This window comes from Oncorhynchus tshawytscha, linkage group LG30, assembly GCF_018296145.1.
Source record: "Oncorhynchus tshawytscha isolate Ot180627B linkage group LG30, Otsh_v2.0, whole genome shotgun sequence".
Taxonomy (NCBI): Eukaryota; Metazoa; Chordata; class Actinopteri; order Salmoniformes; family Salmonidae; genus Oncorhynchus; species Oncorhynchus tshawytscha.
This window is the reverse complement of record NC_056458.1, coordinates 2,615,439-2,632,064: the sequence shown is the minus strand read 5'-3', so window position 1 is coordinate 2,632,064 and position 16,626 is coordinate 2,615,439. Positions and strand designations below refer to the sequence as shown.

At 41.2% G+C, this 16,626-nt stretch overlaps 1 protein-coding gene across 3 annotated transcripts; it reads left to right on the top strand.

Annotated features, from left to right (window-relative positions):
* The first annotated feature begins 9,036 nt into the window (after nt 1-9,036).
* On the top strand, nt 9,037-16,102 carry si:ch211-215c18.3. 3 transcript variants are annotated; one of them, XM_042309576.1, is made up of 5 exons: nt 9,038-9,464; nt 9,940-10,093; nt 10,269-10,435; nt 12,126-12,318; nt 12,868-16,102. In XM_042309576.1, exons 2-5 carry the CDS (start codon nt 10,054-10,056, stop codon nt 12,972-12,974), a joined length of 507 nt encoding a protein of 168 aa, XP_042165510.1. In that variant the 5' UTR covers nt 9,038-9,464; nt 9,940-10,053; the 3' UTR covers nt 12,975-16,102. The 3 variants fall into 3 exon arrangements, with proteins under 3 accessions (XP_042165511.1, XP_042165510.1, XP_042165509.1); XM_042309575.1 differs by having other exon boundaries at nt 9,040-9,464; nt 9,998-10,093; XM_042309577.1 differs by lacking the exon at nt 9,940-10,093 and having other exon boundaries at nt 9,037-9,464.
* Nucleotides 16,103-16,626: the final 524 nt, after the last annotated feature.

Genomic DNA, 16,626 nt, shown 5'->3' with positions numbered 1-16,626 from the left:
GGGTAGTAGAAAAGGGCAGTTCTATGACGCCGACGTAAATCCTATGCTCACGTGGGCGTGGCCACTGACTAGTTAATCTTTATATGAAAACCCATATTTTCTCATTTAGAAGGTTAATTAACATCACATCTTTTCACAAATTGTTAAATGACATATGTTTCACAATATTTAGATGGAAACCTGACAGCTGGGAAATGTACAATTTGTTAGATACCTTTATGTGTGTTTCCTGTCCTCCATGAGATCACCAAATGAAACACTCATCATAACTGTGTCCTAGTGTCCACGGAACATTCGCACATTCTCAAAGGTAGAAATAGAGCCTCCCCTCAGGGCACATCATGACACTGTAGTCAGTACAAAAACCATTTAAAACATTCATATCATTGTATATTTTGCAATAAAATGTAAATTCTTACATTAGTTGACAAATATACACTATATATAAAAAGCATGTGGACACCCCTTCAAATTAAAGGATTCGGCTATTTCAGCCACACCCGTTGCTGACAGGTATATAAAATCAACCATGCAGCCATGCAATCTCCATAGACAAACATTGGCAGTAGAATGGCCTTACTGAAGAACTCAATGATACCGTCATATGATGCCGCTTACCAAACAAATCAGTTTGTCAAATTTCTGCCCTTCTAGAGCTGCCCTGGTCAACCGTAAGTGCTGTTATTGTGAAGTGGAAACATCTAGGTGCAACAACGGCTCAGCCGCTAAGTGGTAGGTCACACAAGCTCGCAGAACGGGACCGTTGAGTACTGAAGTGCGTAGCACGTAACAATTGTCCGTCCTCGGTTGCAACACTCACTACCGAGTTCCAAGCAATGTCTGCACAAGGACTGTTCATCGGGAGCTTCATGATATGGGTTTCCATTGCCGAGCAGTCACACTCAAGCATCGGTTGGAGTAGTGTAAAGCTCGCCGCCATTGGACTCTGGAGCAGTGGAAACACGTTCGCTGGAGTGAGGAATTACGCTTCACCATCTGGCAGTCTGACGGATGAATCTGGGTTTGGTGGCTGCCAGGAGAACGATCCCTGCCCGAATGCATAGTGCCAACTGTAAGGTTTGGTGGATGAGGAATAGTGGTCTGGAGGTGTTTTTCATGGTTCGGGCTAGGCCCCTTAGTTCCAGCGACGGGTAATCTTAACGCTACAGCTACAGAAACTGTAAATCGACTGAGGGACCTCACAGATAATTGTATGTGTGGGGTACAGAGACAAGGAACTCAAAAATCATGTTAAACCCTAATTTTCCACACAGAGTCCATGCAACCTATTATGTGACTTTTTAAGCAATTTTCTTTCTCCTGAATTGATTTAGGTTGGCCATGACCCCGTTGACTTTATGGTGTATTGTGTGTAGACCAGTGACAAAAAAATCTCAAATTCAGGCTGTAACACAACAAAATGTGGAAAAAGTCAAGGGGTGTGAATACTATCTTAAGGCACTGTATGTCTTACTGAAACGTAGCTGGATCATGATGCTATGCACGTAGTACTCAGTGGATTCTCCATGCAGGATTGGACAACGGCTTCGAGGAATACGAAGGGAGGAGTGCTTTTTTCATAAATAAAAACTGGTGTGCTGCTTCAAGTGTGAATGAAATCTAAAGCTTTTGCTCACCTGGATATTGGATACCTCATGGCAAGCTGCAGATTATTTTATCAACCAAGAGAGTTCTCATCCATAATTATCATGGCTGTCTACATCCCTCCACAAGCCAACACCACTCTGGAACTCAACAAAATGTATAGGGCCATAAACAAACAAGAAACGGGGGTAGACTTAAAACCGTCCTACCTCACTTTTACCCACACATCTCCTGTGCCACTAGGGGCACTAAACCACTTTTATTCTACCTTCGTCCTCCCTTTGGCGAATCTGACCATGACTCCATTCTTCTGCTTTCTCTTTACAGACAAAAGCTCAAAGAGGAACTACCAGTGATGCGCTCAATATAGAAGTGGTTGGATAAAGCAGAAACGAGGCTACAAGATTATTATCATTATCATTGTCTCTGATTGGGAACCATATTAAGGTAGCCTGTTTTGTGTTGGGTTTTGTGGGTGGTCTTCTGTCTTTGTGTCTATGCACAAGATAGGATTCTTTCGGTTTTTCACATTTGTTTTGTAGTGTTCACGTTTATTTGTCTTTATTAAACATGTTAAACACTAACCACGCAGCGCTTTGGTCCAAATCTTTGTCCACAGAAGAAAGCCATTACAATGACAAAGCAAAACAGGATTTTTAGACATTTTTGTAAATAAAATACATAATTTACTTAAGAATTCAAACCTTTTGCAATGAGACTCGAAATTGAGCTCAGGTGCATCCTGTTTCCAATTATCATCCTTGAAGTTTTTCTTGATTGGAGTCCACCTGTGGTAAATTCAATTGATTGGACATGATTTAGAAAGGCACAAACCTGTCTATATGAGTTCCCACCGTTGACAGTGCATGTCAGAGCAAAACCCAAGCCATGAGGTCGAAGGAATTGTCCGTAGACCTCCGAGACAGGATTGTGTATTATTGTTTACGTTTCGTATCATTACATCCTGTCATGTGATTCTCAAGGATGTCTCTTATTGCCACTTATTCTGTGCGTCCTAACATTGGTCTACACAACATCTGGGTTCTTCTGGACTCCCCGGGGTCCTCAGATGTTCCCCTGCCTCACCTACATGGAGCACAACCTGGGGGTGGACTGAGTTCCCAGGACCTCAGACTGGGGGCGAAGGACTGGGGCGAAGGTTCACCTTCCAACACGACAACGACCCTAAGCACACAGCCAAGACAACACAGGAGTGGCTTCTGGACAACTCTCTGAATGTCCTTGAGTGGCCCAACCAGAGCCTGGACTTGAACTTGATCGAACATCTCTGGAGAGACCTCAAAACACCTGTGCAGCTACGCTCCCCTTCCAACCTGACAGACCTTGAGAGGATCTGCAGAGAAGAATGTGAGAAATTCCCCAAATACAGGTGTGCCAAGCTTGTAGCATCATACCCATGAAGAATTGAGTCTGTAATCGCTGGTAAAGGTGCTTCAAAAAAGTACTGAGTAAAGGGTCAAATAAAATAAAATGTTATTGGTCACATACACATGGTTAGCAGATGTTCATGTGAGTGTAGCAAAATGCTTGTGCTTCTAGTTCCGACAATGCAGTAATATCTAACAAGTAATCTAACAAATTCACAACAACTACCTTATGCACACAAATGTAAGGGATGAATAAGAATATGTACGTACAGTTGAAGTCAAAAGTTCACATACACTGAGGTTGGAGTCATTAAAACTTGTTTTTCAACCACTCCACAAATTTCTTGTGAACAAACTATAGTTTTGGCAAGTCGGCTAGGACATCTACTTTGTGCATGACAAAAGTCATTTTTACAACAATTGTTTACAGACAGATTATTTCACTTAAATTCACTGTATCACAATTCCAGTGGGCCAGAAGTTTACATACACTAAGTTGGCTGTGCCTTTAAACAGCTTGGAAAATTCCATAAAATGGTCATGGCTTTAAAAGCTTCTGGCTAATTGACATAATTTGAGACAATTGAAGATGTGTCCGTGGATGTATTTCAAGGCCTACCTTCAAACTCAGTTCCTCTTTGCTTGACATCATGGGAAAATCAAAAGAAATCAGCCAAGTCCTCAGAAAGAAAATTGTAGACCACCTCAAGTCTGGTTCATCCTTGGGAGTAATTTCCAAACACCTGAAGGTACCACATTCATCTGTACAAACAATAGTAAGTATAAAAATCATGGGACCACACAAGCCAAAGAACACAATCCCAACCATGAGGCACGGGGGTGGCAGCATCATGTTGTGGGGGTGCTTTGCTGCAGGAGGGACCGTGCACTTCACAAAATAGATGGCATCATGAGTCAGGAAAATGATGTGGATATATTGAAGCAACATTCTCAAGACATCACATCAGTCAGGAAGTTAAAGCTTGGTTGCAAATGGGTCTTCCAAATGGACAATGACCTCAAGCATACTTCCACAGTTGTGGCAAAATGGCTTAAGGACAACAAAGTCAAGGTATTGGAGTGGCCATCACAAAGCCCTGACCTCAATCCCATAGAAAATGTGTGGGCACAACTGAAAAAGCGTATGCGAGCAAGGAGGCCTACAAACCTGACTCAGTTACACAGGAGGAATGGGCCAAAATTCACCCAACTTATTGTGGGAAGCTTGTGGAAGGCTACTCGAAACGTTTGACTATTTAAAACTATTTAAAGGCAATGCTACCAAATAGCATTGCGTGTATGTAAACTTCTGACCCAGTGGGAATGTGATGAAATAAATAATTTGTTCTCTCTACTATTATTCTGACATTTCACATTCTTAAAATAAAGTGGTGATCCTAACTGACCTAAGATAGGAAATCTTTACTATGATTAAATGTCAGGAATTGTGAAAAACTGAGATTAAATGTATTTGGATAAGCTGTATATAAACATCTGACTTCAACTGTATATGGATGAGCGATGGCCGTGCGGCATACGCAAGATGCAGTCGATGTTATAGAGCAGTATATACATATGAGATGAGTAATGTAGGATATATAAACATTATTAAAGTGGTGTTTTTTAAAGTGACTAATGATAGCCATAGGCAAGATGCAGTCAATCGTATAGAACAGTATATACATATGATATGAGTAATGTAGGATATGTAAACATTCTTAAAGTGCCGTTATTTAAGGTGACTAGTGACATCTTTATTAAGTCCATTTATTAGTGGCCAGAGATTTGAGTCTGTATGTTGACAGCAGCCTCTTTATGTTAGTGATGGCTGTTTAACAGTCTGATGCCCTTGAGATAGAACCTGTTTTTCAGTCTCTCAGTCCAAGCATACACCTGTACTGACCTCGCCTTCTGGATGATAGCGGGGTGAACAGGTAGTGGCTCGGGTGGTCGTTCCTGTGACATCTGGTGCTGTAGGTGTCCTGAGGGGAAGGTAGTTTGCCCCCGGTGATGCGTTGTGCAGACCGCACTACCCTCTGGAGAGCCTTGCGGTTGAGGTGGTGCAGTTGCCATACCAGGCCATACAGCCCGACAGGATGCTCTCGATTGTGCATCTGTAAAAGTTTGTGAGTTTTTAAGTGACAAGTAAAAAACATTCAGTCTCTTGCGCCTTCTTCACCATGCTGTCTGTGTGGGTGGACCATTTCAGTTTGTCTGTGATGTGTACTCAGATGAACTTAAACCTTTCCACCTTCTCCACTACAGTTCCATCGATGTGGATGGGGGGTGTGCTCCCTCTGCTGTTTCCTGAAGTTCACAATCATCTCCTTTGTTTTGTTGACATTGAGTGAGAGGTTATTTTCCTGACACCACACTCCGAGGGCACTCACCTCCTCCCTGTAGGCCGTCTCGTTGTTGTTGGTAATCAAGCCTATCACTGTAGTGTCGTCTGCAAACTTGATGATTGAGTTGGAAACGTGCATGGCCACGCAGTCATGGGTGAACAGGGAGTACAGGAGAGGGCTGAGAACGCACCCTTATGGGGCCCCAGTGTTGAGGATCAGCGAAGTGTAGATGTTGTTTCCTACCTTCACCACCTGGGGTCGGCCCGTCAGAAAGTCCAGGACCCAGTTACACAGGGCGGGGTCGAGACCCAGGGTCTCAAGCTTAATGATGAGTTTGGAGGGTACTATGGTATTAAATGCTGAGCTGTAGTCAGTGAACAACATTCTTACATAGGTAATCCTCTTGTCCAGATGGGATAGGGCAGTGTGATGGCGATTGCATCGTCAGTGGACCTATTGGGGTGGTATGCAAATTGGAGTGGGTCTAGGGTATCAGGTAGGGTGGGGGTGATATGCTCCTTGACTAGTCTCTCAAAGCACTTCATGATGACAGAAGGGACCGCAACGGGGCAATAGTCTATTAGTTCAATTACCTTAGCTTCCTTGGGAACAGGAAGAGTGGTGGCCAACTTGAAGCATGTGGGGACAACAGACAGGGATAGGGAATGATTTAATATGTTCGTAAACACACCAGTCAGCTGGTCTGCGCATGCTCTGAGGATGCGGCTAGTGATGGGCCTTGCCTTGTGAGGGTTAACACGTTTAAATGTTTTACTCACGTTGGCCACGGAGAATGAGAGCCCACAGGCTTTGGTAGCGGGCCGTGTCAGTGGCACTGTATTGTCCTCAATCGAGCAAAGAAGTTGTTTAATTTGTCTGGGAGCAAGACGTCGATGTTTGCGACGGAGTTGGTTTTCTTTTTGTAATGTGTGATTGACTGTAGACCCTGCCACATACGTCTCGTGTTTGAGCCGTTGAATTGCGGCTACTTTATCTCTATACTGACGCTTTGCTTGTTTGATTGCCTTACGGAGGGAATAGCTGCACTGTTTGTATTCGGTCATGTTTCCAGTCTCCTTGCCATGATTAAAAGCAGTGGTTTGTGCTTTCAGTTTTGCGCGAATGCTGCCATCAATCCACGGTTTCTGGTTCGGGAAATGTTTTAATAGTCACAGTGGGTATAACATCTCTGATGCACTTGCTAATAAACTCGCTTACCGAGTCAGCGTATACATTAATGTTGTTGTCTGAGGCTATCCAGAACATATCCCAGTTCACGTGATCGAAGCAATCCTGAAGCGTGGTATCCAATTGGTCAGACCAGCGTTGGACGGACCTGAGCACGGGCGTTTCCTGTTATAGTTTGTTACAATCTCTGTCTCTCTGGAAGGCAACTCGTGCCCTAATTTTGCCCTCCTTGTTATCTAGAGATTGGACATTGGCGAGTAATATGCTCTGGAGCGATGGATGGTGTGCTCGCCTTCTGAGTCTGACCAGTAGGCCGCTCCGTCTGCATCTCCTGCGGCGGCTGCGTTGTTTTGGGTCAGCCTCTGGGATAAGATCCCATGTCCAGGGTGGAGGTCCAAACAAAGGATCCGCTTCGGGAAATACGTATTCCTGGTTGAATGTTGGTAAGTTGTCATCAATTTAATATCAAATATTTCTTCCCGGTTGTATGTAATAACACTTGAGATTTCCTGGGCTAACAATGTAATAAATAATACTTACAATAATACATAAAAACAAATAAATGCATAGTTTCTTAAGGACCTGAAGCGAAGCGACCATCTCTGTCGGTGCCCTCTTAAATCTGAATACTTAAGTCTGAATACTTATGTAAATGTGATATTAAAGTTTTATATATAAATATATATTTCCAGTGGGGAGAACAAGTTTTTGATACACTGACGATATTGCAGGTTTTCCTACCTACAAAGCATTTAGAGGTCTGTAATTTTTATCATAGGTAAACTTCAACTGTGAGAGACTGAATCTAAAACAAAAATACAGAAAATCACATTGTATGATTTTTAAGTCATTCATTTGCATTTTATTGCATGCAATAAGTATTTGATCACCTACCAACCAGTAAGAGTTCCGGCTCTCACAGACCTGTTAGTTTTTCTTTAAGAAGCCCTCCTGCTCTCCACTCATTACCTGTATTAACTGCACCTGTCTGAACTTGTTACCTGTATAAAAGACACCTGTCCACACACTCAATCAAACAGACTCCAACCTCTCCACAATGGCCAAGACCAGACAGCTGTGTAAGGACATCAGGGATAGAATTGTAGACCTGCACAAGGCTGGGATGGGCTACAGGACAATAGGCAAGCAGCTTGGTGAGAAGGCAACAACTGTTGGCGCAATTATTAGAAAATGGAAGAAGTTCAAGATGGTCAATCACCCTCGGTCTGGGGCTCCATACAAGATCTCACCTCGTGGGGCATCAATGATCATGAGGAAGGTGAGGGATCAGCCCAGAACTACACGGCAGGACCTGGTCAATGACCTGAAGAGAGCTGGTACCACAGTCTCAAAGAAAACCATTAGTAACACACTACGCCGTCATGGATTAAAATCCTGCAGCGCACGCAAGGTCCCCCTGCTCAAGCCAGCGCATGTCCAGGCCCGTCTGAAGTTTGCCAATGACCATCTGGGTAATCCAGAGGAGGAATGGGAGAAGGTCATGTGGTCTGATGAGACAAAAATAGAGCTTTTTGGTCTAAACTCCACTCGCCGTGTTTGGAGGAAGAAGAAGGATGAATACAACCCCAAGAACACCATCCCAACCGTGAAGCATGGAGGTGGAAATATCATTGTTTGGGGATGCTTTTCTGCAAAGGGGAGAGGACGACTGCACCGTATTGAGGGGAGGATGGATGGGGCCGTGTATCGCGAGATCTTGGCCAACAACCTCCTTCCCTCAGTAAGAGCATTGAAGATGGGTCGTGGCTGGGTCTTCCAGCATGACAACGACCCGAAACACACAGCCATGGCAACTAAGGTGTGGCTCCGTAAGAAGCATCTCAAGGTCCTGGAGTGGCCTAGCCAGTCTCCAGACCTGAACCCAATAGAACATCTTTGGAGGGAGCTGAAAGTCTGTATTGCCCAGTGACAGCCCCAAAACCTGAAGGATCTGGAGAAGGTCTGTGTGGAGGAGTGGGCCAAAATCCCTGCTGCAGTGTGTGCAAACCTGGTCAAGAACTACAGGAAACGTATGATCTCTGTAATTGCAAACAAAGGTTTCTATACCAAATATTAAGTTCTGCTTTTCTGATGTATCAAATACGTATTGCATGCAATAATATGCAAATTAATTACTTAAAAATATACAATGTGAATGGATTTTTGTTTTAGATTCCGTCTCACAGTTGAAGTGTACCTATGATAAAAATTACAGACCTCTACATGCTTTGTAGGTAGGGAACACTGCCAATTTTGCAGGTTATCAAACACTTGTTCTCCCCACTGTGTATATATATATATATATATATATATATATATATATATATATATATATATATATATATATATTAGCAGAAATGTCGTCACCTGTTTTTGCTTTGTGATTATGAAGTATTGTGTGTAGATTGATAAGGGGAAAAATAACAATTCAATTAATTTTAGAATAAGGCTGAATTCTTTCCCGAATGCACTGTATCTACCTCATACCTTGTACCTGTCTCTGCACGTTGGTCTTGTACTGGTGCTCTCTGTATATAGCTCCCTTCTTTTGTATTTTATTTTTATTCCTTGTGTTTTAGATTTTAAGCTCTGCATCGTTGGGAAGGGCTCTGAGCAAGTATTTCATGGTAAAGTCTAAAGCAGGTGTATTAGGCGCATGCGAGAAATACAATTTGATTTGATCATACTAATTTGAGTGTCGTGTATTTATGTTTACTGTTACCTCTACTCTACGAGACCAGGCTGGACTGCACAGCAGCCATATAATCGCCCACGCCCTCCATACTCTGGCACTGTATCAGCCAATGACTGTATATACGAAGGTATCAGCACGCTAGGCCACTTCGCACCTCCTTGCGGGATAGCCTATGCTGTATCAGGACAGGACGTCACGGCTTTGACCTAGGGCAAAGAAGCACGAGTTACCCACTTCCATCAGGTAAATGCGACAGATTTATTTGATTGACTATTTGATAATGTTATATGCTGTTGGGTATACAATTGGGTATAATGCACCATCGGAAATAGTAGGCTCTAGCAAATCACCCTTTTCGAGACGCTTTCAAGGTGTCCTCGATTTAAGCTCTCTATAAGGCTATGCTGTAAACGTGCTGTTTCATAGAATCCGGTTTGGTGCAGTGTTATTGAAGACGAGACCGCATGGGCGTAGGCTTGTCTCCCCGCAGGCTCTTAGGATTTATGTTGATCCGGTTTAGACGAAAATATTATGTAGATTGTGCTGGCTGTGTGGGCTCTTTAGCCTACTCTACAAAATAGATGTCATTTTGGCTACAATGCCGAGTTTTAACAGCCCAAATAATTTTTTCTCCTATTGGGATCATCATGGAAGAAGTGTGCTCTTGATAAGGCATGCAATGTGAAGGTATTTTTTAAATTGAACTTCTGGTTCTTAGTAGGGATGTAAGTCTATACCACTACTCACAGTGGTCTTTGTTGAAATTTGGCACGCAGAGCATCTGAACGTACTTCAGTTTACCGGGCTGAGCACACACGAGCCAGCAGGTGCCATGGAGTCGCATCTCTCTGCCACCGCATATCTCGTCCTAGGTAATGCACTCACTCTGCATGGCAATAATCTGGCGTTTTTTTTGGGGGGGGGGTTCTAATCTTCCTTTGGCTATGAACTATTTCCTCTGTATTATTGTTTACATTTCTTATCAATACATCCTGTGATGTGATTCTCAAGGATGTTTCTTATTGCCTCTTATTCTGTGTGTCTTAGCATTGGTCTCCACAACCTCTGGGTTCTTCTGGACTCCCCGGGGTCCTCAGATGTACCCCTGCCTCACCTACATGGAGCGCAACCTGCGGGTGGACTGTGAGTTCCCTGTGGAAGACAACCCTGCACACCTAGGCCCCTACTGCGAGTACAAGCAGGACAGCCGACTGGTGGGATTTGATTGTTTTTGATAGATTTTCGTTCTCTTATTTTTCTCTTTCTTTATTTACACTGAGTGTAAAAACATGAGGAACACCTGCTATTTCCATATCATAGACTGACCAGATGAATCTAGGTGAAAGCTATTATCCCTTATAGATGTTAAATCCACTTTAAATCAGTGTAGATGAAGGGGAGGAGGCAGGTTAAAGAAGGATGTTTAAGCATTGAGAGAATTGAGGCATAGATTGTGTATGTGTGCAATTCAGAGGGTGAATGGGCAAGACAAAAGATTTAAGTGCCTTTGAACGGGGTATGGTAGTAGGTGCCAGGCGCACGTACTGGTTTGAGTGTGTCAAGAACTGCAACGCTGCTGGATTTTTCAAGCTCAACAGCTTCCCGTGTGAATCAGGAATGGTCCACCATCCAGCCAACTGTGGGAAGCATTGGAGTCAAAATGGAATGTTTTCGACACCTTGTACAGTCCATGCCCCAACGAATTGAGGCTGGTCTGAGGGGAAAAGGGGTGCAACTCAATATTAGGAATGTGTTCCTAATATTTTGTACTCTCAGTGTATATTTATTAATTAATTAATTAAATTATTTATTTTATTGCATTTAACCTTAATCTTCCCCTATATGCATTTAGCAGCGGCACACTGTTGATTTTAGACGTTTAATTGTGACTAAACCAGATAGAAAGTATTTCGAAAATATAATGGTATCAAGGCACAAGGAGAGACCCAAATGCAGACACAGGAGACAGATGGCTGGAGTCTTACAATGTTTATTAATCCAAAGGGGTAGGCAATAGAATGGTCATGGACAGGCAAAAAGGTCAAAACCAGATCAGAGTCCAGGAGGTACAGAGTGGCAGACAGACTCGTGGTCAAGGCAGGCAGAATGATCAGGTAGGCGGGTACAGAGTCCAGAAACAGGACAGGGTCAAAACTGGGAGGACTAGAAAAGGGAGAATAGCAAAAGGAGTACGGGAAAAACATGCTGGTTGACTTAACTAAACATACAAGATGAACTGGCACAGAGAGACAGGAAACACAGGGATAAATCCACTGGGGAAAACAAGCGACACCTGGAGGGAGTGGACAATAACGAGGACAGGTGAAACTGATCAGGATGTGAGAAATGGAGCAATATATTTAAAAATAAGATCATTTTTGAGAACTAACAATCACCAAAGGGAAAAACTAGACAGACAGTGAGAATCTAAAATACCAAAAATGTCATGAGGCCCCCATTGATTTTGTTACAATGTTTGAGTCACTCAGATAGCATAAGAATAGCATCTGCCAATTGGCAAACTGTATAGAATTACAGGTAATTTGTTTTGAAACTATCAAATGTTCTCTACGCCCCATAACAAAATGTGTAGAATTACAGGTAATTTGTTTTGAAACTATCAAATGTTCTCTACGCCCCATAACAAAATGTGTAGAATTACAGGTAATTTGTTTTGAAACTATCAAATGTTCTCTACGCCCCATAACAAAATGTATAGAATTACAGGTAATTTGTTTTGAAACTATCAAATGTTCTCTACGCCCCATATCAAAATGTGTAGAATTGCAAGAAATTAGCTTTAAAATGCCCACTACCACACTAACTTTGCCACTGTTGCTGAAAATAATCACAGTGGAACACTGAAGCAAGTAAATGAAGAAAAAAAAATCTCATTCACAATAGGTGGGCAGCACCTACCCCAACGCTGTGTCCCTGGTGTCCACAGACAACCGGAGGAGGGCCAACGTGAGCCTGGTCAACCCCACCGTGTGTCGCCTCACCTGGGCTCCGATGGCGGACGATAAGCCCTACACCTACACCTGCAGGGTGTACCAGGGGTCTACCTGGAAGGAGAACAGCATGGCCGTACACCAGCGTGAGTCATCATGGGTACAGGGATGAGCAGGAGGAAGGACAACTGAGATAGGAGTGGGAAGGAGAGGGGAGTCAATGTAGTTGATGGTGCAAACATATACACTTACAAACATAAATTATTGCAAAAAAATGCAAACATATACAGCATTGGAGTTGTTCGGTGGGTTGTCCAAAGATATGAATTTACACAATCAAATACGTAGTAGGGTAGACAAGAATTATGAAAGTATTTCCAAGAAATTCTCTTTGTGGATCTCTTTGTGTACATGTAGACCTATTTGTTCTTGTGTTATTGCACATCTATACAGATGAAGTGTGCATTTTGAAAGGCATTTGAATAATTTTTGTCTGGAAAATGAGTATGAAATCAAAAACTAGTAGCGAAGTATAATTGAAAGAGAAGTGTGATGACATGATCTTTCAGTAATGACTCTTGATGTGGTAGATAATATTAGCATTTTTCTAAATGCAATTTTCTTTGTTGCAAGGGTTTGTTTGTTGTGTTTGTGTACAAGTGTTTAAATCTGATGGTCTGTTTTTGTCTGTCTAGGAATTCTTCCAATCTGTTCAGCCCTCAGCGTGATGTTCCATACCGGGCTATTTCTTCTGTCCCTTGTGATGTCACTTCCTGTAACTACGGGTCTCCTCTCTCCCTGACCTCCTTCCAATGTACAGATAGCTAGATGTTATTAAATGTTTTTAAACAGATTTTCATATCATTATTATAGTTCACAATAATAACTACAATTTACTGAGATCATAGACAATGTGTAATGAGTGTGAAACAGTGGTACGTTGGAGGCTGTGGCTCCATATTCACTGTTTTCTGACCACTTCAATGATCACTTCAAAAACTGATCCATCAGACTAGTTCTTATTCTGTACTATCTATTCTCTATACTTTAGGCTTTGCTTTTGGAGCATCAGTTGAGAATCCTATCAAACAATTTCTTTATATCAGACAAACTTTCAGGACTTCCAGACTTTCACGCTCATATCAGCCCTTTGGCTCAGGTATGCTAGTACTGGAATGGATGGTCATATCCTAAAGAGATTCACAATGGCTATGTTTACACAGGCAGACCAATAGTGATATTTTTCCACTAATCGTTTTTTTTAAACAATCAGATTAGTTAAAAGCAGCCTTTGTGTAAAGATATATATAATTATATATCTTTTTTTATTTTACCCTAACACTACCACCCCTCCCCTAATTGGAGTAAACTAGTGTTCAACAAAACTTAGGCTTCTACTTCCAGTTTATACATACTATATACATTTTACGGACACAGTATATTTTACAATAGTTATCTTGTTATTTTTAGTACAACCCTTCAGCTTCATTCAACCCCTCCCATCTATCTCTGAACACCCTCAGGTTTTTTGCAGAGTTAGCTCCAAGTAAATGTTGCAATTCTTCAGTACCAAAACAAATTATCTAATGATTCTGTCTCTTCACAGCAAAATCTGCAGAGCTGGGATGGTTGTATAATAATTTCAATTATTTAACTAAGTTTTGAATCCAGCGTAATTGTATGTAATGATCATGCTGTTTAATCAGCTTCTTGATAATACACACCTGTCAAGTGGATTGATTATCTTAGCAAAGGAGAAATGCTCACTAATAGGAATGTAAACAAATTTATGCACAACATTTGAGAGAAATAAGCTTTTTGTGCATATGGAACATATTAGATCTTTTATTTCAGATAATGAAACATGGGACAAACATTTTACATGTAGCTTTTATATTTTTGTTCAGTGTATATTGCACAGCTGTATATTTTTTGCTCCGTAAATGAAGCTGGTCTACTTTTTTTATTCAATCACAATTTTCAATAACCAATTTTGGTCTTTAATGAAGGGGCGACAGACAAGTTTGCAAACGCAGCCTTTGTGAATCTCTTTAGGACATGATCACCCATTCCCATTGTAGCATCCCTGTAGCATTGACGAGATAGTGGGGGGTGAAAAGTAAGGCCAACACTACCGTATCAGAGTGTGTATTTGGCTCACAGCCCCTGATTCTGGGGCACTTAAAGCTGCAATATTGTATGTAACTTTTTGGGGGACCCAACCAAATTCACATAGAAACGATTTCTATGCTTCCCGTGCTTAAGTTTATATTTGTATCTTTTACGTTTGGTTTTGTACACCAGCTATAAAGAGCTGATTATACATTATTTTTTTACTTTAAAAATCACAGTATTTCAGATGGTACAATGATTATCAATACTTGTTTTGGCACATAAACTGAAATTAGGGCAACTATAATTTTAGTAACCAGGAAATGGCAGAGGGATTTCTGCCTATTGCACCTTTAAGGATTTCCTCTGAATTACCATTAAGATAATGGATGAAATGGAAATGAAAGTTGGAAGTTGACAATCCCATGCTATTGATTGGCTAAAATATTTACGTGTCAGGTGGTATGTTGTAACTATTCAATAATTGGTTAATGATCAACTCTTGCCTTTTATTTCAATCTCAAAGTATTAAGAAACCTTTCATAGACGCAAAGAAATCTGATGCTCTCTCTAGTTTGAAAGTTTTGTTTACATTTTGTCATTCCCACATGTTCTTGTAGATTTCATACAGTAGAAGCTTGAGCTTAGCTAAATTGTATATCAAAGGAAACATTACTCTTAGTGATATCCCCTGTATTGCATAATTACCGATTGCTGATTAGCCATTGAAAGTTCAAGACATGTCATGACTGTGTTAAATGTTTTGATACTCAGCTTCACATGGCACATTATTAGTTATTGTAATAATGTATTAAATCCATAGGCAACAATTATATTCAACATTTTGTAATGTTATTTTTTAGAAAATGATTAAGTGGAATTGCTTACAGATGTATCTTGCCAAAAATGATTGATCAAATTGTACTTTCACTGCACCATAGCATTATTTTGGAAATAATTATATAGGTTATTACAAGTAAAAGTATTTCATATGCTTTGCAGATTAAAAAATTATTGTAGCAATTTTTTTTAGGACTCATCATGGAGGTCATTCTAGATCTTTGTCCTCAAAAACCTCCAATCACTGTGAATGAGATCAGAGTCTAGAAGACCACACTGAATTTGAGGCTGTTTTAGGACAAGCACAAATGATAGAAAAGCTATTTAGATAATAAGATCAGGTGGTGAATGAATGAGATAGTTAATTTGATTTACTACCATAACTAACTAAATGTTTCTGGACAAAAAAATGATTAACTGAAATTAGCACTTGAAATGGACCAGGGTCTCTGATACACACTACCATCACGTGTCCTGATAGTAGTTAGTAAGTTGATAGTTTGTTGATGTTAGTTTTTAGTATGTGCAGAATGAAAGAACATGTAGATGGGTTAAATATGTCTTGTTGATGATGTCATTAGCTGCTTTCCATTCTCTTCCTTTTTCATTCGAATGCTCTTATTGCTCCCACGCACAGCTCACACTGGCACTGCACTAGCTATTTGCACATGCTTCAAGTGCCTAGGCTTTTTGAATGCTGCGTTATTGTTCATATCAGTATCTGTGTCCTTGCAGACAAGTCTGCTTCTCTTACACGGCACACCTTACTTAGCACATATCCTGTGTGCTGTACCTTTTTGTTTTTGTCACCACGCACTGAAATCTCATTGTAGTTTGACTGCTTTGCAAAGTGGGATTTGTGAATGTGATGTGTACACATTAGTTTGCCAAACCAGTGTTTTCTCTCCTTTCTTTCTTGCCACTGAATGTGTACAAAATGCAATAGCAAGAAATAAAGGTATAACAGTAAAAATTGTATTTTTTGTCTCGCTAACATTTCAGCATCTTCAATTTATTTCCATGATGTTCACAGACAATCTACTGTATATATGCTATTGGCAAGTCTGTTGTTGGTACAGTATACATTCATTTCAGAATTTGGAGGAAGTTATTATAGAATCATTCATCTCTCTTTGGAACATCAAACTTTTGTGACCAGGTCATGTGTTTTGTTCTCGTCCCTGGGGCCCATGGCCTCAGGGCTCCAGTACTGTGACAATGCAGTCTGACACTAGAGAAGAGGAGCACACCTTCACTGTGGATCAAACCCATACGCTTCTGTAATTGCTGAGGGAGCTGAGGTTACTGCTTGTGTCTCTAGCAGAGTTGGAGCAGACCGTATGCCACTAGATGGCGGTCCAATATGAAAATAAACATGGTTGAGAATAGTATTGAGAATTGTGCCATTACAGACCCAACATGCCCTATATACACTATACAGTGCATTCGGAAAGTATTCAGACCCCTTCCCTTTTTGGACATTCTGTTACGTTACAGTCTTA